At 30.0% G+C, this 26,072-nt stretch overlaps 4 protein-coding genes across 13 annotated transcripts; 2 read left to right on the top strand and 2 right to left on the bottom strand.

Moving 5' to 3' along the window:
- Positions 1–150: 150 nt before the first annotated feature.
- Positions 151–1,422, top strand: LOC125071713 (uncharacterized protein C9orf85 homolog). Its single transcript, XM_047682066.1, has 3 exons — positions 151–598; positions 684–787; positions 1,199–1,422. Exons 1-3 carry the CDS (start codon positions 287–289, stop codon positions 1,332–1,334), a joined length of 552 nt encoding a protein of 183 aa, XP_047538022.1. The 5' UTR covers positions 151–286; the 3' UTR covers positions 1,335–1,422.
- LOC125071689 (golgin subfamily A member 4-like) lies at positions 1,398–7,986 on the bottom strand. Of its 4 annotated transcripts, none has more exons than XM_047682046.1 (9): positions 7,812–7,986; positions 7,153–7,225; positions 6,978–7,081; positions 6,354–6,475; positions 6,004–6,111; positions 5,481–5,678; positions 5,128–5,211; positions 1,921–5,046; positions 1,398–1,718 (listed from the first exon to the last, which is right to left on the bottom strand). In XM_047682046.1, the coding sequence occupies exons 4-9, from the start codon at positions 6,468–6,470 to the stop codon at positions 1,695–1,697; spliced, it is 3,657 nt and encodes a 1,218-aa protein (XP_047538002.1). In that variant the 5' UTR covers positions 6,471–6,475; positions 6,978–7,081; positions 7,153–7,225; positions 7,812–7,986; the 3' UTR covers positions 1,398–1,694. The 4 variants fall into 4 exon arrangements, with proteins under 4 accessions (XP_047538002.1, XP_047538010.1, XP_047537993.1 ...); XM_047682054.1 differs by lacking the exon at positions 7,812–7,986 and adding an exon at positions 7,469–7,504; XM_047682037.1 differs by lacking the exon at positions 6,978–7,081.
- Positions 7,987–9,267: 1,281 nt separating this feature from the next.
- On the top strand, positions 9,268–11,563 carry LOC125075601 (U7 snRNA-associated Sm-like protein LSm10). Of its 2 annotated transcripts, none has more exons than XM_047687315.1 (4): positions 9,268–9,324; positions 10,055–10,225; positions 11,161–11,278; positions 11,384–11,563. In XM_047687315.1, exons 2-4 carry the CDS (start codon positions 10,083–10,085, stop codon positions 11,525–11,527), a joined length of 405 nt encoding a protein of 134 aa, XP_047543271.1. In that variant the 5' UTR covers positions 9,268–9,324; positions 10,055–10,082; the 3' UTR covers positions 11,528–11,563. The 2 variants fall into 2 exon arrangements, with proteins under 2 accessions (XP_047543271.1, XP_047543266.1); XM_047687310.1 differs by lacking the exon at positions 9,268–9,324 and adding an exon at positions 9,352–9,478.
- LOC125075575 (cryptochrome-1-like) lies at positions 10,348–25,278 on the bottom strand. 6 transcript variants are annotated; one of them, XM_047687297.1, is made up of 11 exons: positions 24,845–25,277; positions 23,270–23,418; positions 21,858–22,122; positions 21,207–21,458; positions 18,963–19,147; positions 17,658–17,829; positions 16,583–16,808; positions 15,792–15,932; positions 15,125–15,276; positions 12,504–12,706; positions 10,348–12,393 (listed from the first exon to the last, which is right to left on the bottom strand). In XM_047687297.1, exons 3-11 carry the CDS (start codon positions 22,097–22,099, stop codon positions 11,684–11,686), a joined length of 2,283 nt encoding a protein of 760 aa, XP_047543253.1. In that variant the 5' UTR covers positions 22,100–22,122; positions 23,270–23,418; positions 24,845–25,277; the 3' UTR covers positions 10,348–11,683. The 6 variants fall into 6 exon arrangements, with proteins under 6 accessions (XP_047543253.1, XP_047543244.1, XP_047543256.1 ...); XM_047687288.1 differs by lacking the exon at positions 23,270–23,418 and having other exon boundaries at positions 21,858–22,136; positions 24,845–25,278; XM_047687300.1 differs by lacking the exons at positions 23,270–23,418; positions 24,845–25,277 and adding an exon at positions 23,046–23,260.
- Between the last annotated feature and the right edge of the window lie 794 nt (positions 25,279–26,072).

Below are 26,072 nucleotides of genomic sequence, written 5' to 3'. Positions count from 1 at the left end.
GAACCCACCTTAGAAATCCCTTGTGACATACTAAACTGTATGAAAGTAATGTGTATTGTGTTTATCCTGTGGATGCATGTCAAAACAAACATAACTGGTGTCAGTTATGTTACAAGTTACAAATGACAGTTACAAGTTACAAATGTTATTCACGTCATTTAATCTGCGATTTAATTCTCATTATCTACTGTCATAACTGCATGTATAAGCATAACCTATTGTTAGTCTTAAGGATAAAAACAACTTCGTATTGATTTTGTATTTATTATATAGGATTAATTTCAGTATGAGCTGTTCTAGAGGAAATACGAATAGAACAAGACCACAAAAACATCAAAATAGAACTGTATTTAAAAACACTTTGCATGACACCAGTAAGAAAACTAAACTTTTAAATAATTTAGAAGTGACTGGTGTGTGTGAACGTTGTAAAGGAATAATAGAATGGAAAATAAAATACAAGAAGTACAAACCTCTCACAGTCCCAGGAAAATGTGTTTCATGTGAACAAAGAAATATTAAGCATGCTTACCATGTTATGTGTAATAAATGTGCAACTGAAAAAAAAGTTTGTACTAAATGCTGTAAGCCCTCAGAAGTAAGTATAATTGATTATATCAATATAGATACACCATTATTTACCTCAGATCTATTTGTAAAGTTTTAATAAATCTAAATTGCAGTTGATTGTTGAAAAAAAAAGTGAAGAAAAAGTTGTCGACAATGAGATTAAGTATCAGTCAATATTAAAAAATCTCTCTGAAAGAAAAAGAAGAACATTTTTGAGGTAAGAAAATCATGTCATTTTTAAACATTTCTCTTTTTATCTTTATCATATAAATAAATCTATCTGAAGAATCTAATTACTTAGTGTTTTGAAATATGAATTATGGAGGTTAATTCTCAATAGTTGGTGATATAACAATTTATTTCATTGCAATATAGATTCATCTAAAATTAATTTACATGAGAAATACCAGAACCAGGTTAAGATGTAAATCAGTCTGTACACTGTACACAGTGAGAGCTTGATAAAATATAGCTAAAATAACCAGTATTTCAAATATTTAATAATACATTGTTAATAGGGTTTGTTGTATTTCTGATCTAATATTTGTTGGTGAGCATAAGTGCCACTTTCCTTTAAATGGTTCATGTATTTGCATTTCTTTACATTAGTGAAATTATAAAATTACAGGCACCTAAAGAAACAAGAATCTGAAGGTATTGCAGTAACTAATTTGGAAATAGATGCATTTCTGTTAGAAATGAGTAAAAACGAATTTGACAATGACTCGGGTGATGACATAAATTTCTCTGATTTAGAAATCTAATATAAGATATAATATATTGCTTGCTTGTTTCTGTTCTACACATCAAAAAAATAATAAACCATGTGTTTTTAATAAAGGTTTTTTATTAACAATTCCAAATTTTCGAAATAATTATATAGATAAAATTTTTAGTATTTTTATTAATATAATTATTGTGATTACATTTTCACACCTAATTATTAACCAGGTATATAAAATCTGCTTTAAATAGAACAAATTGTACAAAATGGCATCATTATTGCATTTTTACTTTACACAATGTTTAACTTAATTTATCTCTGTACAAAATATTAAAAATGTGTTTAACTAAAAAATAAATAATATGATTAATTTACCTTTATATATTAATGGAATTATTTATCAAATAATGCCAAGTTGATGCAGCTGAAAAAAAAGTTATACATATAATTATTATTATTTAATGCAGAACAAAAACAATATTAATTAATTTAACTTAAGTATATTTTATTATTTGAGAGACTAAATTGCTCATTGAAATAGTTAAACGAAAATATAAGGCATGGGTTTGGCAAAAATTGTTTACCCATGACAACTTTTCAAAATAGTGTAATAAACAATAACTTACAAGGCCTTGTCTTTCTTTTTCCTTTTGTAGTACCATCTCTGTTTGTTTATCATCAAATTTGACTACTGCTGATAATACTTTTGCTAGAGTTACGGAATGTGTGCCAGAACCAGTAAGATATTCATATAGAATATTCTTCAAATATTCTAATTCAGTATTTTCCTGAAGTGCATGCAAATGTCTTAAACTAACAAGTGCTTCATCGAGTCTCCTTTCTAATTTTTCATTAGATAATCTTAATTTTTCATTATTGTTTTGCATATGATTCATGTTCTCAGTCACTGATTGATTCATTTGTTCTAAATCAAATAATTTCTTTTCTAATCTATTTTTTGTTTCTGTCAAATTATTATACTTATGAACAATGTCATCATTATTTATACAATTGTTTTCTGTAACTATGCTTGTTTTAGGATATGACTGTAATTTTATTTGGTCTTTTAATTCAAGATTCTCTTCTGCCAATAATGAGTTTTCTCTAACCAAATCATCTATTTTATCTTTTCCATGTTGAATTTCATTTTGAAGACTTTCTATATCACGAATAAACATATCATTTTTGTCGGGAAAACTATCATTGGTCGCAATGACTTCCCGTAATTTATCATTGAGTTGACTATTTTCTTTAGAAACTTTAGTCATATAAGATTGGAGGCCTTCAATATCAGATTGCAATCGTTTATTCTCATCTTTTAGCGCATCAACCTCAATAACACATTCATCATGTTTTATTTTAATATCCTCCAACTTCTTAATTTCTGATTTGTTATGTTTAAGTTCTTCAGATATTTTGTTATTAGTGTTCTTTAGGAGTTCTACATCTTTTTGGAATTGTTCAATGATGTCTTTGCTCTCGTTAAGAATTTGTTCTTGTTCATTAAAATTATCTGTTTGTGTATTTTTTGCATGTTTCTCCTTTTTTATATTTTCTTCAAGTTCAGATATCACGGAGTTTAAATGGTCTTTTTCAATTTCTATTTGAGTATGAGATTTGCGAACTTCTTTCAATTCTGACTCAATATCAGTTACATTCTTGGAAATAGTTTCAGATAAATTCTTGAGTGATGTGTTTTCTTGATTTAGATCATCAATTCGTTTTTCTAAGTTAAGGATGATATTTGTTTGTTTTTGGTAGTCTTCTTTAAGTGTTGATAATTCATTGTGTTCTGCTGTTAATGTGTTGAATTTTTTAAGGAGTTCATCATACTTGTGAGATACATCTTCAAATTCATTTCTAGATATTTCTTTCACATTTTCATTTTCTTTTAATAAACTTAGAAGTTCTTCGTTTTCTTTTTTCAAAACATGAAGTTTTTCATCAACTGTATTTTTTTCCATGCTATAATTTTTAAGTTCATCATTCAATTTTTTGGAATCATTCACGTAATTATTCAATTCCTTTTGATAATCTTCACTTTGACTTTGTAAATCTAGAATCTTTTGTAAGTGTGCACTGTTTTCAGATTGCACTTTCTCTAATTTCGATTTTAATCTATCGTTCTCTTTTTGCAATTGATTATAATCATTGTTTAGAGTTTTGTATTGATCGGTTATATTTTGAACATTTATTTGTAAAGAGACATTAGAAAGACGTAAATCTTCACATAACCTTTCACACTGATTAATTTCATTTCTTGCTGTGTTATTTAATACAATCATATTTTCGTTAATGATTTTATGTGTTTCATTCATAACTTGTTTAAATGATTTTGTTTCTTTCAAAGTTTTATTTAAATGTTTTTGTAAGGTAATAACATTAGTTCTCAACTCTTCACAAGATTTCTTTACCTGTTCTCCTTGAACTACCTTATCTTTTAATGACGTTATTTCTGATTTTAATTCATCTACAGTGATGTTCAGCTGTTCGTTAAGTGTTTGAATAGACTCATGGTTTAATAAAAGTTTTTCAATTTCTGTTTGTAATTTTACAAGTTCCACCCTTTCCTCCTGAATCTCAGATTCTAAGTTACTACATTTTAACTTCCACATATTTATTTCTTCTGTTTGTTTCTTATCATCTTGTAATTCTTGGCTGTTTGACAAATTGACTTCTGTTTTTAGCATTTGTAAATCGTTTTCTAAATTGCTGATTTGTGTACTTTTCTTCGTATTTTCTTCAAGTAACTGTGTATTTCTATTTTCTAAATAGACATTTCTATCAATCATTGCCAATTTTTCAGCTGTTTCTTGCTTCATTTGTAGTTGTAAGCAATTGTACTCTTCATCAGCCTTATTCTTAGTTTGTTCAAGGTATTGATATTTTTGTGCAAGAGCATCTAACTCAGTTTTTAACTCTCCAACTTTAGTTTTATCAACATTTAGTTCATTAATTTCATTTCTTAACTTAGAACGCTCATCTTCCAATTGACTTATATTGTTTTTATAATCATTTATTATTATATTAAGTGACTGAATTTCATTATCACTACTTGCTAAGCTATCTTTTAATGATTTTATTTCAGTTTCCTTACTTTCTAATTCTTTATGAATACTTAGTTTATTTTCAGCTAATGATATAGCATACTCCTCTTCTCTTTTACTTAATATTTCGATTTTTTCGTGTAACTTTTCAATTTCTTCTTGTGCATTTTTTAAATTTATTTCGATAATAGACATTTCTTTATTTTTTAAAAATTCAATAGCATTATTTTTATTTTGTAATTCTTCGATACTTTCGTTCAGTTCATGAATTCTTTGCCTCGCTTCCGTTAATGATAGAGTCGCAGCTTTAAGCTGTTCATTTTCTTTAACTTTATTTTCAAGATCAGAAGAAATTATTTGCAATTCTGTAGTCAATTGCGCATTCTTTTCTTTAGTAGATTTAAGTGATTCCTTATACTTATTTAACAATTGTTCCAATTTTTCAATTTTATTATTTAAGGCTGTTGTTTCTGCTATTCCAGTTTCTTCGCTGGGTTTTTGGTCATTATTTAAATCATCAGTAACTAAATTAATTAAAGGTGCATCATTATCATTTTTGTTATTTGTAATTTGTAGTTTATTTTCAGTTAAATCAACACTCTCCACCATATTACTATTTTGTAGAAGACTTAATTTTGTATTAAGTGTTTCAATTTTTATATTTTTCTCCTCAATTTCTAAACGCAACGCTTTTTCAAGGTGTGCCTAAAAATATATTTATATTATAATATATATGGTTAATTTAAACAAGAATGGCCTAAAAAATATAAATAATTTCATACATACTTTAGCACCCTGTTCTAATGAACATTGTTCCCTTAATTCAGATACTCTTCTTAAGGCTTTATCTTGCGTCTCTACTAAGACATTCTGAAAGAATTAAATGATTTCGTCAGCATTCTTGCTATTATATTAAAGATATTTTTAAATGTGATTTTAATGTTATTTTACAAAATATCTTGGAAATTATTGTTCATATTAAAATTAAGTTTTTCCTAAAAAATATCTATTTAAAAAACATTTATTTGCCATATGCTTCTCATGAAACATATTGTAACCATAAGTATCATTGAGTATTGGATGATGCCATATAATTAAATATGATGGCACTTATTAATACTTTTAATTAAAATATTAACCCTTGCTTTTGCATTTTCCCTTTCCAAAAGTTTGTAATGACGAGCAAGATCTGCATACTGAGTTTTGTATTTAGTACAACGATCTTGCGTACGGCGGTATGCTGCATACAACTGTTCTTTAGTAACTCTGTCTAGGTTAACTGTACCACCAGAAAAACCTTTCTCTTCAGCTTCACTGGCTGATACCTCCATATCTGACTGCAATTATAAGAAGTTAAAAAAATGATTGTTACTATATAAATTACATAAAACAATGAACATTTGATAAGTCTTATATAAGACAGCATGCTGGAAATTGATTATGAATTGAAATTGACTTTTCATCGCATAGGACATGACCTACTTTGAAACAAAAGAACAATATTGTTTAATGACCTGTCCCAGGTTCCGAACCTGGTATCTTATGATCCACAGCCATATAAGGTAAGTACTTTAAGAAGCTCACAGTATTTAAAAAAAAAAATTTTTATGTTGTAATCAAGCTTATAAATATTATAACAAACATATTTATTATGTGTCCTACCTGCAAATGATACATCGATGGACTCTCATAGCTCGGCAATCGGAATGATATATCGCTAGCAAATGAGCTGTTGGAAAGTCGTCTTTGCCTCTGATTTTCCTGATGCATCTATAAACACAAAAGTCTGATCTTTGAAAGGGCCCTATCTTTCTAACATAACAATTAAAAGAATAATATTGTATAATATCCAAAGTACTATTGTACATAAATACTATATAAAATCCAGTACCAAAAAATTAAAAGATGGAATTCAATAGATACTTTTGATGTACTTCTAATGTATTTTTCATATTATAACATTCAACAAGGATTACATCAATTATCTTATGAAAAATAAAAAATATTTTTACCTCTTGCTTAAATTGAAAATCTGATTCAATATTTTGCTGACTGTTTCCCGGCTGCACAAGAGGCACTTCTTGATAGTTATTAGGTTGATTGTATGTTGACACCTTGGTTTTACTCATGGTATCTAAAAAAATATTAAATTAAATATTTACAGCAGCACCTACAAATGTTGCTTACAGGGTCAGCGGCGGCGTTAGGGGGTGGCGAACAGGGCAATCGCCCGGGGCCTCGCTATTGCAAAAATTCAAGCAAAATGGAAATAGATTTTTTATTTAAAACTTTTGTTTTTGACCCCTAATTATTTATTAAGGTTATAAAATAACAGTAAATTAAAATAAATTTAGTTAACTAATTCAGAACATAATATATCGCTCCTCGAAGATCCGTTTTTTAATCTCATAGTACTCGGCCCATGCTTTAATAAAAGATTTTAGTCTAAGGAAGACGCCAAAAACATCAATATAAAAAATTATAATTACTTTATTTGTTAACCTTATAATTATTTAAATGTAAAATATTTTAAAAGTACACAAATTTTATTTATTTGTATAACTTTACCATCACTCCTCAAACATAACAAATACCCAAACCTAACAACCAGACCTACTTTCGAATCACATACATACTTTTCACTGAGGACAGGGGGCCTCGCAAAAACCTACCGCCCGGAGCCTCACAATGGGTAAGGCCACAGCTGTACAGGGTGATTAGATAAACAATTGTGTGTCTTCTAGTGAAATAATAGTTAATTAAAGCCTATAAGTTCTAAATACAAATAATGAAAACTTAATTAATACTAACCATTATCACCTATGGAAAACAAATCATTATTTGTTATGTCAGATATGCTACTTGAAGCAGATGTAACTGCAGCCTGAAAAATAAGAGATTATAATAAAGGATTTACTAAGGCAAAATATTTAACTAGATTATAAGAATTTTATTAAATTTTAATTATTCATTTACAAAGTTCCATTTCATTAATTATTGCAAATAATGTAATACTTTTTTCTATTAGACAAATACTTATGACATTTCTTTCAATTGTTATAGTCAAATTATTCATTGTAAAATGTTTAATTTGATAAATAAAATAATAAGTCTATATTAATCCTACCTGCGCAGCTTGTGCAAATTGTTGTATCCTTTGAGGAGATGACTTAACTTCCTCAGCTAATTTATCTTTAAATTTCTTGAACATTTTTTAGTATTGAAATACTACTTTCAATTGTAATGTGCAACTTAATTATAAGTATTAATTTATTTATCAAATCTTATACATAGCTTACACATATTATACTATAAAGCATATAAATATTAAGTATATAATATTTAATTATTTATACTAATTAAACGAATTACACTCTTTTAATCATCAAAACGTCATTAAAAAGACAAATTTGACAATGACGTTTAGTATAGAATTCATTTGTATCAAAGTACAAAATTATATTGCTTACAATAGTAAATGCATAGTTAAAGTATTTGTGTTTATATGCCACTGAACTGTAGAAAAAAAAGTGCACGTTAACCAGGAATAGGGATAGTCACTAGAGATAAGTAAAAGTATACATAACGTAATATGTAGAACAGTGCACAGAATAAAACAACCTTAACTTTACATTAATAATGTTGATTGTTGATGTGTACATGTACATGATACGTGTGGTTTTTCATAGAAAATTAGTTAAGTGGTACGCTTAAAAGACTGATATTATTAAATTTTATTAAAATTATTTACAAATCAATTGTACTTTATCATTTAAAAAATCAGTTCATTGATTATGTAAAAATGTTATTTTTTATTTATTTTGTATGATTTCTTGACAACTACAACTAATTAACTACTTTGACGTTATAAAATTTAGAATGACCTTAAAAATATTGAAAATTATTTATTTTTACATAACTTTATTTACATTCAAAAATTAAAATTACTGTACGATACATTATAAAAACTTAGAGGTATCTTTGGGCACCCGAATAGATAAAGTTGCTTTCGCTATATTTTATGTATTAAATAATAGAAACAATGATACAAATTAACAAAGTTTGATATTAATTAAATAACAACAAATAGAATTGTTATTAAAAAGTCCGTGTGAGTTAAAACAATAAAAAATAGAGCGGAAGACAGAGGAGCATTATGCTTTTTCCTTATGTGACGATGTCAGCCATTAAACTCTACTGTAGAACACGTAAAACACTAAATAAAAATCCTGGTTAGAAAAATTCAAATTGCACTCATTATACCGTACTTAGTTAACAAAAAACTAACATTAGTAATTTATATCGATAATACTTATAAAGGATTAATTTTATTATAAAAAAGGCTAAATGACTAATAAGAAATCAATTAAAAAAAAACAAAATCCATTACTTTTAATCTAAACTATCGATACTATCAATAGTATCGCTGCTAGCAATTGTATTGCTTCAGAGAGCTAGCGATACTATCGATAGTATTGCCGTAATCAATAGTATTGCTCACGGAGAGCTATCGATACTATCGATAGTATTGATCAAACGATATTATCGATAGTACTACCGATATTCTGAATAGCTTTCGAGGTTAACTATCGATAGTTCTGCAACACAGATGTATAGTATTATACATATTTACACTTTCAGCTCTATTTCAAACATAAAAGGAGAAAAGTCAAATAAACAACATTTAACAGCAAATTGACGCGATATCATTGGTTGAAAGCTTGAATAATCTATGAAATTCACTATGGATCGGCCAAAAAAATGGTATAAAACGGTTATTTAGGTACACGTTTAACAAAAAAAAAATCAAATGTAGAAAAATTTAATATTCTTATCAACTAGAGTACTTAGTGATAGACGAGAGTCCAGTATATAAAACCCCAATTATTTACGGGATCGAAATCATTTTATAAATTTTACCTTTTGTTTCTTACTTGAAATTTACCCACTTGGCCTCTTGAGGACTGTACCCCCACCCTAATTGTAAGTATTTTGACACTTGACAGATACTTTCAATTTAATTCCATAATTCAAAATCATATGAGTTGTGTTCTTAGTTCTTACTTCTAAACGCCAAAAATTTTATAACTCATTTTGATTTAAAAACCCGCTTAAAAATATATTTTTCAAGTTAAAAGTAAGTGTAATTTGTGTTTATTATGTATATACCTACTAGAAGATTAGTTCAAATTGCTGGATGGGGTGGACTTATTGTAGCAACTACTGGATTTTATTTACAAAATAAAATTGTGGATAATGTGAGAAGCGGTAGTTATTATAAAGACGCTTTAAAAAAATTGCGAAGCCACCCAGGAGCAGTACACTATCTCGGTGAACCTATTAAAGATAAGCGATTCAAATTAAGTGACAGTCAAAATAATTACTCCGATGCAGCATCAGCTAAATTTTGTGTTCCAGTATCAGGACAAAAGGAGCGGGGATATTATTATTTTTGGGCGGAAAAAATCGATGACAAATGGTGTATTGTTAGAGCAGAACTTGAATTAAAATCAAAACCTGATGAAAGATTAGTGATAGTTAAGCAAAGTTAGTGCTAGCAGTTCCAATTTTGTAATAAAATGTTATTTTTTTATCTTCGTTATATTGTAACATGAATAAAAATAGTAGATGTTAGGATTTATATGTTTCCTATAATTAGTTAGTTTTAGAAGGTTTTTGTTGACAAAAATATATATTTCGATATTTGTTTCAGTTTTTATTTCCTTTTTTAAGTTAGAAAAATGATGTTTGTTGGAACATCGCGAGAAAAGTTTTTTTATCACAATACATTGTTATGTCTAGTTAAATCACTACAAGATAAAAATATAACAGTTGATCTTCGAAATGATTCATATGTCTGCGGTCAACTTACATCTGTGGATGGGTAAGTAAATGAAATAAAAAAAGTATCTGCATTTTATCCTTTATTTTCATTAAAGGTAATGAATGTTTTTACGTCTATTTTATAACATATTTCATAATACACAACATAATTTTTTTCATATTAATATTAGCTATATGGCAAAAGCTTTTAAAACATTTCCCAATTATTCCACAGTTCATCATTGTGCATTCAATTTAATATGCTATGCAAATAAATGATTTTATTGTAAATTTAATATTTTAAGGGAATCTTTTTTTAATGAAGAAATTTAGAATTATTCTACTCACATGTATTAGTTAGTATTACAGTTATTATAATTAGTTTTATATTTTTCATATTATTTTAATAAGAAATAGATTATTTAATGTGCTAATTAAGTGCTTTTCCTAGAATAAAAACCACAATTTATTAAAAAATAATAAATTTATAGTAAATGATTATTGCTCATAAATCTAGTTACATTAAAAACATTTATGAAAGTATTTACAATTTTCATTACTGAATATTAGTCACAAAAAACTTTACCTGTAAATAATGTTTAGGAGGAGATTACTTGAATAATGCTGTTTTCTTCTTTCAAATATGAAATCAATGATGACAGAAAGAGATAAATCAGTGTCTAAACAATTGCTAAACAACATTTTTATGTAAGGCCAACATTTTAAAACATTTTAATGTTTCAACACATATCACACAGTTGTACATACCAAGACTTAATAAGAATAATTGTTAAGAATAAAATGATTAATTAACCTATATTTAATGTACAATATGGAAGGACTATGATAACTAAGTTATTAACATATATACAACAAAGTATTAAGATTAGGAAAGAGATAGGGATTACTTTTAAGATGAATTAATAGAAAAAACACAAATTATTGTGTTATTTAGAACATTAAGTATGATTAAAATGCCCACTATTATCATTACAGCTACATGAACATCTCAATGAGTAAAGCTGTGTATTGTGATTCTCAAGAAAATGAATATTATTTTGATAATTTATTTGTACAAGCACGAAATATAAGATATGTACATATACCAGAAACAGTAAGTATATCATTGATAATTTAACTACTTGATTTCTACTAGTAATGAAACATTATTAATTATTATATTAAATTGACTATTTGATGAAAATGTTTCTTCATTTAGGTCTCCATCTTAGGAAACATAAAAAATGAGTTTAAAAAAGGAAATGAAAAAGATCCAAATAAAGAAGATAAACCTGTGAAATCAAGAAAAGCGAAAAAGGCATTACAGCAGCACATGAAAATTGTAGCATCATTAGAGAATTAATATGCTGTTAACTTTCTTTTTTAACATTTAAGCATAGATTATTTAAAAAACATTTCTCTGTCCTAACATAACAAATCGAAATTAATAATTTATCAAAGATGATAAATACTTAAAATAAAAAATTAAATGTTTGTAATTATATTTTATTTAGTCACATTATTTATTTATATTATCTGATATATTCTTTGAATCAGATGGACTTGAACTATTTGTGTTCATTTTATGTTCATTTTTAGTTTCTGCACTCTGTACTTTGGTATGGCTATCCTTACCGTGATAGTTATCTCTGTAGTTATTAGATGTAAAGTTCTGTTCACTGTCATTATGAGACATTACTCCATTGTCTGTGAAAAATAATTTCGGTTTGCTTGTGCTGTATTCATCTATTTTAATATCATCGCTGTAATGCTCATTTTTATTGGTTCGTTGATTTAAAAATGCCAACTGGTCACTAGAAAACTTCTGTATACAATTATTTATGATTAAATTTTTGAAATCGTAGTTTCCCGATTTTTCCGAGTTTTGCATAGTATCGGTGTTGTCATTAATTTTAAAAGATTTGTTTGTATCGTCATACTTTGATCCATTCATATTTTCGGCTTCGATTTGCTCTCGCCTATTCCGTTCCTGTTGCACAATTACAACATGCTTAAAAGGTGTTGCTTTATTTGTAGCAACGCTTCGGATGTTAGTTGGTCGGAGGAAAACGTCATCTTTGATATGTGTAGTCGGAGATGACTGTGAAGCGGATTCAGGTGTTTGACTACATAAATAATTTGATTGATTTATATTTGCAATTATGGATGTTGGACTCGGTGAAGATTGTGTTACATTTGGCCTTTGCAATATCGGTGGAATTGATGAACCTGTAATAAATTTTAATATTTAATTTTATTTACCTTATAACAACCTCGCTTCCTGTACCTATAGACTTACTACATATTCAATGATTAAAAAGAGGAGGACTAAACCACACCTGGAGGTTTGTACTTGGCGAGTTGGGCATAAACTTGCTTGATGCGCTCGATGTTAACCTGCGATGCCTTAGCGTGGTCGACTATCGGCTGTGGGTAGTCTCGTCCAATGATACAGTTCGCAGCTTGTTGCACCGCTTCCGGCGCCATCCAAGGCTCGTGAATATAACGAGTCGGTAAATTCTTCAACGCTGGAATATACTTCCTAAGAAACCAAAGAGAAAATGACAGTTTTAATACATGTCCAAGTTGTTTCTGAGATATTTGGGTTAGCATTTTAGATACTCATAGTGATCATACCACGTTGAAAATACACATTAAAGCCACAATAGTTACACTGTTTCTTTGTAAGAATTTACCAACCATAGTCTATTATAATAATTATATGTACTATTCGTAAACAATATGGAATATGACCTTTAGGAACTGAGTAACCGATTGCCATGACAATAGGACGTGTGTTTTTTTACTTGGGTCTTATTGTAAATTAATACTCCTGATTTTCAATGGTTATGATTATACGATTGTTTTAGTGATTAAACTAAAATAATTCGGGCAATTGAATACATAAATGTACAAACACCTTACTTACATACATACCCAAAGAGATCATTTGGCTTTACCAGACTGGTGATTACTGTAACTTCTTTGTAAACGTTCTCTCGCTCGAGGAATGTAATTTATCGATATACGGTACGGTTCCATCACATTCTAATAGCGAAAGGCGCGCTGGTATAGTTGATTATTTTTTGTCATGTGTATAAATTGAAATTATAATATTTAGTATCTAATTTAATAACCGGAATATTGTTTTATTGTATGATATATATATATATATATTATATTGTATATTGTAGGTAAAATACTGGATTTTACCAGAGATTCAGTTTTTATGTGCTTAATTTGTGTATAAAATTCATCTTGTATTCAGAGATGAAGGAAGACATCGTTAGGAATACTGCATAAAATAGCAGAAATTTACGAAACCCCATTGGAACAATGTGTTGGAATAAACTTCAAACCTTCTTATAAAGTAATAAGTTCCATTAATGGAACATTTACCTTTAACGGATAAGTGCTAAGTTTCCCCTTAAGGATATCATAACAAGGACACCAAGGACCACTTTTCGCTATTAGAATCTATTGAAGTTCATCAAGTTTCAATGGCCGAGATAGCGAAGATAAACCGTTAAATAGGTCGTTCGCGGCGGTGAAGACCTTCATGTGGCGGATAAATTTCTGCTAAATGTTTCACCCCCCTCCAGAGCAACGTAAAATAAGCTCATAAGCAAACCTCCATAAGAGGCAAGGTCACCCAAACAAAGGACACTACCGACCGGCTGTTACTTAGTCTATTTCTAAATTATTGTTAAGCGACTATAATATATAATATATTATTTGTAAGTTATTATATGTGAAGCGATGCGTGATTTAACAATGGTTTTTCTTTAATTAAGCATACTACATACACGTGAAATTTATAAAAATACGTTGTACATACACAAACCTTTGGAAATAAATAGTTATCACAAGGGACAGACTTTAATAAATGGTTGTTATGCATTTATGATTTGTCGAATTATATATTTCCTCCTGCAGTCTATGAATATTGTCTAAATTGGGACAAGCTTTACACAGACATTAATCGAAGCAACGAATATAAATGAAATCTTTGTAGAAGATCATTCGAAATCCTACCAAATTTTGGAAGATGTCAGATGTCATTATTTATTTTCGAAAACTCCTTTTTCACCTTTTCTCTGAAATTGCAAATGCTTAAATTAAAAAAAAAAACCACTTACAAGTTATAACTAAATGCAATTACGTTATTGAAACGAATAAAAAGTTACGAAGAAGGCAAGCGAGTTACATAAAATTTTGTTTAAAATGTAAGGCCAGTCAGGCTATTTAGTAAAAAATAAATTCGAAATTAATTCATTCAATAAAGTATAGCACTTACTATACATACAAAAAGCCTTCCTGCTCTTACATTTAACATTAATATTCACAAAAGCTGCTCCGAAATAATATGACATGTAACATTGATTGTTTATATAATCCAAAGTGATAAATTATATTAGCTGTGGTACAATTGATTTATGAAAATAGTGCTCGTATAGTCCGACAGAATTAAAGGAGGGAAACAGGTAAATAAACAACTTAGACTTTGAATTGATATAATTACTTCAACAATGTTATAAAATTAGTGTATGATTTATTAATAATTATATTCATTACGATAGATTTATTATTATATTATATATAGTATAGGACAGTTTGATAACTTTTAATAATCACCCGTGCACATAGCACTGCTATTAATAAATCATTTTTATGGGTACTTTTTTTTACTTCATATTTATACATGAAATATCCGTTAGTTTATCATATGTTTAAATTACTATTCATTTTACTACTGGCCAATTGCATTTGTTTACCATTTTCCCTGCTTAAAGTGGAATAGACTATACTCTTACTATACTCTGTAGAATCTTTGTGATGAATGAAAACAAAATGGCCGAGTTAATTGTTAATGCAACACGAATGGTGAAAATGAACAATGCTTTTAAAGGAAACCATTAGGCATTATTTTTTGCGTAAATTACTAATATAAGGTACATACCTTATGAAGTCACCATTTGGATCAGTTTTTCGACCGAAGCGGACGGGACAATAGCAGTGGAAAAACTGCTGGAAGAATGACGAGCACGACAGCCACATCCACATGCCCGCGTTAACTGACCAATCCGCGTCCAGGAGCAGCTCGTCAAATACCTATATTATCAGATATGAAAAAATACTCATCAGTCTAGTGGCTAGATTGTATGTTTACAGATCATACGGTCTTGGGATCGAAACCCGGATTTGATGTTTAATAGTTATTGGGTTGTTCTGTAAATGAATTCTTAGAAGTTACACAGTGGAGTATATTATACATTATATTTAATAGTTATTGGTAAGGACACCACCGTAAATTTTAAGATAAGAAAATTCAAGAATATCTAGTATAATGCATATAAAAAAGTGGTTTCGTAATGCAAATCAGATATTTACGTACCAAGTTTAATAAAACGACTGTTTCGAGTTTAGAATTGGCATATTGTATTATTGCCTCAGAATTACTAATGGCGATCAATTAAAAAAAAACATCATATTCGAAATATAAAAATGCAACTATATACAATTATATCTTACTGCGTAAACGTTATATTATACACACCATGAATGGCAACCGAAAAAGTTGTGGTTCGTTATCGAAGTTTCCATAAAACACATGTCAATGTACTTGCCTTCATGCCCTCCTCCCATGAGATCCAGAGGTCGCCCCTCGTGAGGAAACAAGCGGCTGCGTGACGTGCTAGATGATGTATCCAACCTTCTTCTCGTAACTGAATCATTATTGCATCTATCCATGGAAAACCAGTTTGGCCCTAAAATATATTTCAAAAAAGTAGTTTAAAGTTTGCCATTTCTGAACACTAGACCGATCGATACACGAAACGCACCGTGATTGAGATTCGAATATATTTATTATTGAAATTAAATATGAATTTGCATGTTGGAACATTTTTAATTATGTGATTGAAAATAATACAGATCATCAACAGTTGCGAAACAGAGTAGAAAAACGACTGTACTGTTTTTATCTTTGATTATTTATTGTTAAAGATCTTATATCTACATAATGTGCTACTAGTTATATTATGTGTTGTGCATTTTTGGTTGTTATGTTATGTACTATTGTTTTTAAAAAAAAATATTAGTTAGTTCCACTTGTCAATGCGAATACGTTGTTTTTTATTTATTATATATATTTCGGTATTCCCGAAAAAAGCTTTAGTCTGAGGTTTGCACTTTGATGCTATGATTACCGGCTTTAATCACTAACGGTCGTAGTTTTGTCGGCAATCGAAAAAACTGCATTTACTCTCTAAATATACATATGTATATAATAATAAGTAATCATGTTTTAGCTAAGTGTGAAAAAGAAATCTTTTATAAAATATGGTATAGATGACGTCACTATGGTAGCAAGGAATGGTGCTATAAGGCAAGTAACAAATTCTCGAAACTAACTTACATTTGCCCATTTCACGAGAGCTTCTTGATTCTTCTCCCAAGGAATTTGTACACATATCGGGTTCCCTTCCATTCGATCAAAGTAGGGGTTCTTAGTCGCAGCGCAATAAAAAAATTCCCTCCATAGTATCTGGCCGTGTAACGACAATGGCGGCAAAACTCGCTTGACCCGTGTATACAGCTCGGTGAGTTGATAATAAAATAGCCTCGTGGATAAGCATCCAAATCTGCAAATGCGATGATAAATTAAGATTTTATTTCGTCCAATCTGCACGTGGAAAACATGCCTTATGATAAAACCTAATTATAAATAGTAGTGGTAAGTGTTTTTATTACGTTTTCTAATATAGTCTATTCTGGTTGAAGAAGGAAAAAAGGTTAATTTAAAGGTAATTGAAACGCGACAGCGGATAACAGTTGTCGCGTAAGTGACGAATTGGTCAAGTAATCTTTGGTCCATCAGACAGTTACTGTTGAAGGAAATTCAGATGGCGCTGCGATCGAGGGATCTATCAACATAATCCAAAATTTGCTATATGTAATGGTAAATTTTGTGAATAAACAAGATTTTTGAGTTAAGATCGGTCAGATGCGTGACTGTAGTCATCATTGTCAGACCGGGTACCACGATCGCAGCGTTAAGAGGCCCGAAATCGAAATACTTGTATGTTAGAACTAGATCTATGCTATTAACTGTCATGTCGGGGTGAAGGCTGTGTTTATAGTTGTTTATGGTAGAAGGCTGTGTTTATTATAAATGAAAAAAGTTTGTGCCGTTGGTAGAAATTATGTTCCGACAATAGTAAAGATTTATGTTTGCGGCATATTAAATCAGCAATTTATATTTTTCATTTTCTCCAATGGACTTTTAAGTTAATTTGACAATAGCAAAAGTATCTCACACGTGGAGATCTAAAATGGTATTAGTTAAGCTTATGTACCATGTATAACTGAACCAACTTCAATGTTGCCATTCTAAAAAATAAATATATTATGATTTGCAGTATGTATGGATAATTATCAAAGTAAACACGATTTCTAAAATCCTAGATAGATGTAATAAAAATATATTTAACCTTAAGTAAGGTGATAACCCTGTCTGACTTGCTAGCAGAGATTGCGGTGTCATCTTCGGTCGTCCGAAAGAAGCTACCCATGCTTTTCTCTCTAAATGCCTCTCCAGCCTCAATAAAGCTTCTTTCTCGCCGCCGATCCAAATTGGAGGCTTAAGCCCTTCAGTTTCAAATCCTAAAAATAAAACATATTTCTTGATACTTTTTTTCGTTTGTTGTAAATAAAAAAAAAAAATTAACTGGCTTGGAATTATTAGGTAATGTGATAAAATTAAATCTATTAAACATATAGTTTTAATTTCGATTGTTTAATCGTACAACATATATGGGAACACATCACGACCTACCCTGGAGAACCTAGTGTCTAAAATATAATAATTATAAAAGTGAGTCAACATATTAATGGCCATATTTCCACTGATCTACGCGCTGGCTTTCGTTTTAAAATGTTTTAAGCAAATAGGTCAGATTATTGTGAAATAAACCTTTATACAAGCCACCCCAGCAGTTAGCGGCACGTGTACGCGCACGTGATGTATTCTATATTTTATTACAAAACAAAGTTTGTTTTTAAAAGTTTTTTTTTTAAATATATAAATGAGTTTTTTTTATCTATACAAATGTTATATGATTAAAACACATTTTTCTTTCCATGAATAATAAAAATCATAATAAAATGCAAAAAAATATAATGTGAAAACACTAGTTACGAAGTTAATATCAATGTCCGGTTTTTTAAATAATTTAATCGACAGTTTATATAACAGTCAGTGCTATAGATTAATCTCTGTTTGAGTGGCGGTTAAAACGTTGAAGTAATGTTTAATTAAGCCGAGATGGCCAAGTGGTTAGAACGCGTGCATCTTAACCGATGATTTCGGGTTCTAACCCCACCCAAGCACCAAGGATTTTTCATGTGCTTAATTTGTGTTTATAATTCATCTAGTGCTCGGCAGTGAAGGAAAACATCTTGAGGAAACCTGCATGTCTAATTCTGACGAAATTCTGCCACATGTGTATTCCAATTTCCACCAACCCGCATTGGAGCAGCGTGGTGGAATATGCTCCAAACCTCAAAGGGAGAGGAGGCCTTAGCAGCGGGAAATTTACAGGTTGCTAATGTAAATGTAATGTATTGTTTAATTGCTGTATACATATTTTTTATTAAATTAATAATCAAAACTTTAGCAGTTAATATTTTATGTCCCTTGCAAATGTAATAATAACACCAGGCAGCAGAAATTCAAATATTTGTTTAAATATTAATATATTTAAATTTATGAATATTTAAGACGTTTATATACTGACCAAGTTCTTCGAGGGTGGGAACACCGAAGCGATCTTCATGATCGTCCGCGAGCGGTGTGACGGCGCCATTGAGCATATCCGCCGTTATGGCGGGCTCGGCCGGCGGCGGAGGCGGCATGCTAGCGATCAGTGCTTGGAACTGGTGGTACGTTAACGGTGCCTTGCCTCCGTTACGTTCTATAATACTGAAAAAAAGAAAACATTATTATATCCGTATTATTAATCAGTGTAACGAAACTAATACGAATGTATTTATTTAGCAATCAAATGAAAAAAAAAAACATTGATTATACATTGTTTCACAAAACAATGTGTCTATTTATAAATGTCATTCTCATAGGAAGGAACAACGGTATTTGTATGTTTTCCTCTCCACGGTAAAGAACAACAAAGTTTGCTGTTAATTTCTGAAAATAGTTTAAAAAAGTTTTCATGAAAAACGCTAACAATTCTATTAATGAACAGAGAAAAGTATTTCTGTTACATTATTTGTTTACTTGGAACAATTTTCAGTATTGAAAATAATCTTATGCTTATACCTAATAGAAATTAAAATTTACTACGACGTAGTTATTTTTATCTTCACTTATAATTTATTATTGAAACCAACACTCATACTAATATTATGAATGCGAATGTAACTCCTCTGGCTGTTGTGATTTTGATGAAATTTGGTGTGAAGCAAGCTTAAATTTTAAAGAAGGACGGACTTTTTATGGTTAACATCTGACGTCGCAGTCTTAAAAGCAAGCAAAGCCGTGGACGTGAATTAGTTATATATAATTAACAACCAGCAGTCACTATGTCACCACCGAGACCTACTGAGAAATCCTATCATTATTACATAGTATAAAACAAAGTCGCTTACTTTACTGTCGCTGTCTGACCCTATGCTTATGCTTATCTTTAAAATTACACATACATATATTTTATACATAGATTTTGATGCGGTCTTTTTTATATATATGGTAGAGAAACACTGATAATTGTAGAGGTTTCTAAATTGATGTCGTAAATACACATTTTTTGCGCGTACATTGCAAACGTCGGTTGAACCCTACGAGATAGATATAAATATTGTACACCTTAAAAAGGTCTTCAAAAAAGTCTGCGGTAGTATATGTCTATTTCTTAGGGATAACCCACAATAATCATTTTTTATCCTTTACTTTTTACGAGAAATAAAGGCTTTTATTATCGCTTATTTTCGAAGCGATTTTAAGCAATACAGCATCAATCCTTATCCAATTAAGTACACTAAATACATTGGGCATTTAATATAGATCAATGTGGCCCTTTACAGCAGTAATTTAAATGAATATTTTCGAAGATATTACAGATTTAAAATGCACGAACATAGCGGTTTGATTTGTCTGATGATAAAAAAGCTGTGAACGTTGTAAGTCATTCTGTAGTATGTTTAGTATCAGCATTGCTCCCTTGCGAAGCCGGAGCGGGACGCTAGTAGTAAATAAACTATTATTTGAATCCTTAAAATGACACAAATTATGAAAGCAGGCTGCGCTGGTTTGGCCACATCAGAAGAAGATCTCCAGAGTACATAGGAAATTTACTGACCAATCTTAACGTTACAGGGTCAAGACCTAGAAGGCGATCGAAAACCAGATGGACAGACGTGGTCAGAAAAGATCTCAGTTCCTGCAATGTTACTGAAAATTATACGTCGAATAGAGCGAAGTGAAGGCAAAAGACTAGGAAGGCAGACACCCACCCACCATCAGATGGGAATAATAAATGCACAGGAGTGAGAGAGAGGAGACATTTTCCTTATTCTCTTAATAATTTAATAACTATAATCACGAGTCAGAATATTTAGAGAAAATACGCGGCGCAATAAAGATCAATGTATTCTGCCGTCGCAACTAGAAGTAAAACATACATAGTATCTGTATAGAGAAATAAGCTTGTAAAAATTGTTCACTGAAAACAGTAGCGTCTAGATGAGATATATATTAGATCTATTGAATCTAAATCAATAGCGGAGTGGGCATGCTTTTTTAGCATTAATGTAGATTTTCCGAAGTCTTGAAACCAAAAATAGTACGACAGTACTATATTAAAAATGAAAAGTGAACAAAAATGAAATGATTATGGTTGTCTTATATTACGCTGGGCTTGTTTCAGAAGTTAAAATCAGTTTTTTTTTTATTAAACAACCAGAAATATTCTTTGTTTGTTAAACCCTACTTAATAAAGGTAGAAAATTTTGTAAATTCTACGTACTTGTCCAGCTTGTAAAGAGTGTGTGAGACTCTGGAAGTCACTGTTATGCCAACTTCGCGACATTTGGTCATTATGTTATGGTCCCGAACGCGGCCGTAGGGCTCCGGGTCCTCCTCGAATGTGAGTGCAGTTGTTCCCCATTCCCGAAACAATTTCGGTAACGCATCCGCTGGCTGGCCTCTCACAACAAAAAGCCGCGAATTCAACTTTTTCAAATTGTTGTCTAAATCTTCTAGGCATTGTAGAAGAAATCTATAATAACATAATTTTAGTTATGAAATAGTGACGAATATTACACAATTCTGACGACACTAAACACCGGCCTAATCAGATTAATGAAAGAAACTGCATTATCGCTCTTTCTAAGTTTGCACATTTATCAAATACCTACTTTCATGTATTACACAATACTGACTGTGCTAGCTTCAATTTATATACACAGTAAGATTATTTTTTGAGTAGAGTTTTTAATAGTTAATCCAACTAATTAGTAAAGAAGATGATTAAACAGAAAGGGATGATAGTTACGTATCCCTTACGTAAATTTTACTAAAACTAATCACATAAATAAAAACAGAAAAAGGGGCATTAGTTATTGCATCAATTAAAAATGAAAAACTTGCAGTAGTAATACGTATACGTTTTACATACCTCCATTTGTTGATGCCGACATTGGACGAACTTGCGAACCAGGGATCGATAATGAAAACGCATCGAAACGTTGCAGCGCCCGTGAGACCCTCCCGTAAAGCCGGGTTATCGTGAAGTCGGAGGCCCTTCCTGAACCAATGCACGGTGTGCTTCCCTGATTGACGCCCCGATGGCGTGGTCACTTGAGCCACAATAGGAGTCCGCGTGCTCGACCCTGACTGCGTCTCCGCGGCGGCCGACATAGCTACGTCACCGACATTACTGTCTAAAATCAGATGTCTTTTTTAAAAAGACAAATAATTAATAATAATATAGAAAATGTTCAGGTCGGCCTTGCGTCGGTGATCTACAAATTCAATACATCTTGATGTTTTTTATTGAAAAATAACAACATTTTAATATCAAATAAACCTCTCAAATGAATATCTCCACTTTGAATTAAAAGCATAAATATGAAAAATAAAATGATTTGTGACTTGCCTTTCTACTATGGGTGGTTCATAGATACTTATCAGTAAATAGTATATATAACACCGCGTTTACACATGCGTGCTCGTGATTCGCTTCGCCATTCGTCGAATTCTTTGACGAGAAATTCGCGTGGCTTTAGGCTGACACGAGTGACCGATTACACATTAGCGTGTTTTCATTTCTACTTCAATTTGACGAAATGCACTACATTGTCATTCTAGCGACTTTACGATTGCAGCGATTATATCATAATATAATGAATTACTTGTTAGAAATATATTAAAAAAATATCTAAAAAAAACAATTTAGATTAGATTTCGCTATATATATAATGTATTAAATAACAGAAACAATCATATAAAATAACAACGTTTGAAAATACTTATATGACAATGAAAAAATTGTAATAACAAATACCGTATGAATTTTAAAAATAATTTTAAAGAATATAATAATAAAACCGTGTGTAAAGAGACAGAGAGAAAGAGAAGGAACGATCGCCGGGGACATAGCGCTTTTTCCTTATTTGACGATTTCTGCCAGTTCAATATACCGTGGGTCGCGTAAAAGAACTTCGTTCCAAAAGACGTTGAGATTCTTTCTGCCAGTTGTTCTCAGAACCGAGGTTTTTATTTCCGACGCAATGGTAGATTTTTGTCAATCAATAAGCGTAACGCTTCTTTATTGAATATTGGTTTTTACTTTTGTTTACCTCACCGCTCTATTTTGAACCCTTTGAATCATGTCCAAGCCGCTCCCGGCGCGAGCGTAACGGCGAAACACGAGGCGAATGTCGAACGCACCATTGACATATTCGTGGCTCGTGCCTCCCTTTTCGCCTCGTCGTTAACGCGAATGTGTAAATGCGGCTTTAAAGTCATGAGTTGAAATGTATGTTTTTTAAAAATATTTATAACAAAGCTAAAAAATAAAATTATTACCTGGTGTGTAATTTTTGTTACAATAAAAACGTAAAACTGACGAAGCGAGAGTAAAAACATAAATTTTTTTGTTACACACCAATTGTCCCTTTTTATAAAACAAATGCTAATCAAGCAAAATCATATGAAAAATAGACATTCCAGGTGACCTGTAAAAAAAGACATGGTTTATAAAAAATACTTTTTCAACAAATATTTTTTTTATAATGGTATTTATTCTGGCAATCAATATCTCGAATTATTTCTCATAAAGGGTTTAAGTATTTTAGTTCTGATGAATTAGTTTTGGAATTGAGTGCATCAAAATCAACACCATTATGTTAACATGCCAGGTATACACACATAGTATACACTTACAAGTTGCATTACCGTGTGGCATGTCTATAATATCAAAGGCTTTTTTAAATTAAAATAAAATACTAATAGACAGGCATAATCAGCAGCAATTTGTTAGCTAATGGCAATCCTGTCATTCCATACGTGCCTTATGTGGTTTGTCAGACATTACATGCTTTTCAACTTGCTGTTAAAGTAGGTTGTTAGTTATTTTCATATATCAGTTACTGTGCAATGCAGGATTTTTAGCCACAAGGCAAAATAAACTCGTAAAAGTAAAAACAGGCAAGCTACCTCCGATTGTGTTTGTCTTCTCATATTTATATTTTGTTTTTTTTGTAATCATTTGTTTTAATAATCATGGAATGTGTGCTTTGCATGTTACAGACATGCTGCAAAGTAAACTGCAATGTGCGGGTTCCCACCCTAATGATGAATATAATTATTGTGGTATTTAGTAAATTAATAAGATAATAAGATTAGAAACAGGAATTGCTAAATGGCAAGAGTCAAACCTAACTATGTAATTAATAATAAAAATTTAAATTTCAACTGCACTCTTGGAAACTGTATGATTTATTTAATTTATATGCCAATGAATCTGAAAAAATAAGTACTTTTTATGTTGTATGTTTTGTTTGCTAATGTTATTTATATGATAAAGAGTGTGATGTAACAAATTATTTCTTAGCTTTTTAAATTAGATAGCAAGTAATACATATAACACAATAGCTGATGTACTATTATATTTGTATTAGTGTGATGTATTAATCCTTTTATTAATTGTATAAATTTAGGGATAACTTAAAATTAAAAACAAATAAGATGTATTTGGAGGATATATAAATTTATGTACTTGATATTGATGATTTAAAAAAAATAGCTACTGAATATCATGCCTGTATTCTAAGTAGAAATATACATCCTAAATTATTAGAACCTAATATAGATTTTTTGATGAGCACTTATTTTAACGAAGATGTTTACAAGCTATTTGAACAAAACAATTATTTTTAATTACATAATTTATTAGGCGATTTTTAAAGTTAATTACAAGTTTCTTTTAAGAGTAATCTTTGAAAATAATTAAAAAAATCATTTTAATATTACTGCTAGTAAATGTTTAACAGAATTATTTAAATTAATTTAAAATGCACACTTTAAAAACATTTAAAAACAAAACATGATTTATAGAATTTTAGTTTAACGTAGCTTTTTACGTATCAATAATATGCTTACCTAGCAATTCGATCCGCAGGAGTTTTTAATGCAAGGCCTCCAGAGAAAAACATAGTAAACACTTGCTCAAAATTTTAAAACGCTCATTTCAAATAGTAGATATTTTAAAACAATAGTAACAGAAAATATTAATGTTGAGTTATATCACATCGCTATGAACAAAACAGTTTTTTTTATATTTTGCAAATTTATATCACTAAATATCGTCTTTTAACCGTTTTAACACTTGCCACTTATTTTACCTTCAAAAATTTAAGTGTAGTTAGAATGGACTTTCTAGAACTTCACTAAATTAAAACTGAGTTGATTCAACACAAACAGAAAAGAGCCAAACTCGAACGCAGTATACAGATTAATGATAGAATGTCAGAATAAGAAATCAGCCACGCCGCTTGCAACGTGACTTCTATGTACAATTACAAACGTATATATAATAACACTCTTACGTAGTATGTACCAGACAGTACATAATAACTTTGGTATATATATTATATACACAATATGACAAGCCTTTGAAGTTTGAAGTAATTTCAATAAATGATTATTTTGACTTTTTTGTACAATAATTCTTACACCGCAGCCACACTTGCGATTATATGTGATGAATTTAAAAAATATCTTATATATTTTTAAGATCAATTACAAAATTTCCAAAAAAATAATAATAATATTTGTTAAGTAAAAGAGGAAAAAAAAAATCATAATTATATTGAAATGTTTCCATCAATGTGTAAGCGTGTAGTACCACCATAATATCAGTTCTTGATTGATATATCTTTATTTATAAAACAAACCATTTCACTACCAAAATTTCGACAACAGATTTATTTCGCTTCGTCAGCTGTTTTAGCGGATCCATTGTTCATATCATTGATAATTAAAGATCTCATCAATCAATCTTCTTCTAACTGATGAGTTGGTATTATCCGACGGTCTTCCACAAAGTATCAACTATATAATTCGTAAATATATATCATTTTAGTTGAAAGTATATTGTTTTGTTTTATTTAAAACTAGCTACTGTTCCGGCCTACAGACGGGTAGGTTTTTATATGGAACTTTTATGTTAAAGTATAAACATAAAAAGAAACATTCTTGCTCATCTTTACTTTAATATGCATGTATTATACACAAAAAAATCCTTCCTTTTGAATTACTCTGTTTAATACTATGTAGAGATGATAAAACATGTCCATTTGTTCATATATATATATATATATATTATATA

This window comes from Vanessa atalanta, chromosome 2 (genome assembly GCF_905147765.1).
Source record: "Vanessa atalanta chromosome 2, ilVanAtal1.2, whole genome shotgun sequence".
NCBI classification, from domain to species: Eukaryota; Metazoa; Arthropoda; class Insecta; order Lepidoptera; family Nymphalidae; genus Vanessa; species Vanessa atalanta.
The sequence above is the reverse complement of the archived record's forward strand: the minus strand, read 5'-3'. Positions and strand labels throughout refer to the sequence as shown.

What these genes read in the sequence shown, in the direction of transcription:
- LOC125075575 (XM_047687288.1), bottom strand. Translation starts at nt 24,897, where the DNA reads ATGTTTTTCTCTGGAGGCCTTGCATTAAAAACTCCTGCGGATCGAATT. An exon ending in CCTGCGGATCGAATTGCTAG is followed by an intron (nt 22,137 to 24,844) that starts GTAAGCATATTA and finishes TTTTTAAAAAAG; the next exon opens with ACATCTGATTTTAGACAGTA. An exon ending in GTCGGCATCAACAAATGGAG is followed by an intron (nt 21,459 to 21,857) that starts GTATGTAAAACG and finishes ATGTTATTATAG; the next exon opens with ATTTCTTCTACAATGCCTAG.
- LOC125071689 (XM_047682029.1), bottom strand. Translation starts at nt 7,552, where the DNA reads ATGTTCAAGAAATTTAAAGATAAATTAGCTGAGGAAGTTAAGTCATCT. An exon ending in AATTTGCACAAGCTGCGCAG is followed by an intron (nt 7,226 to 7,468) that starts GTAGGATTAATA and finishes CTTATTTTTCAG; the next exon opens with GCTGCAGTTACATCTGCTTC. An exon ending in AAAAAGAAAGACAAGGCCTT is followed by an intron (nt 1,719 to 1,920) that starts GTAAGTTATTGT and finishes CTTTTTTTTCAG; the next exon opens with CTGCATCAACTTGGCATTAT.
- LOC125075601 (XM_047687315.1), top strand. Translation starts at nt 10,083, where the DNA reads ATGATGTTTGTTGGAACATCGCGAGAAAAGTTTTTTTATCACAATACA. An exon ending in CAACTTACATCTGTGGATGG is followed by an intron (nt 10,226 to 11,160) that starts GTAAGTAAATGA and finishes TTATCATTACAG; the next exon opens with CTACATGAACATCTCAATGA. An exon ending in ATGTACATATACCAGAAACA is followed by an intron (nt 11,279 to 11,383) that starts GTAAGTATATCA and finishes TTCTTCATTTAG; the next exon opens with GTCTCCATCTTAGGAAACAT.
- LOC125071713 (XM_047682066.1), top strand. Translation starts at nt 287, where the DNA reads ATGAGCTGTTCTAGAGGAAATACGAATAGAACAAGACCACAAAAACAT. An exon ending in AATGCTGTAAGCCCTCAGAA is followed by an intron (nt 599 to 683) that starts GTAAGTATAATT and finishes TCTAAATTGCAG; the next exon opens with TTGATTGTTGAAAAAAAAAG. An exon ending in AAAAGAAGAACATTTTTGAG is followed by an intron (nt 788 to 1,198) that starts GTAAGAAAATCA and finishes ATAAAATTACAG; the next exon opens with GCACCTAAAGAAACAAGAAT.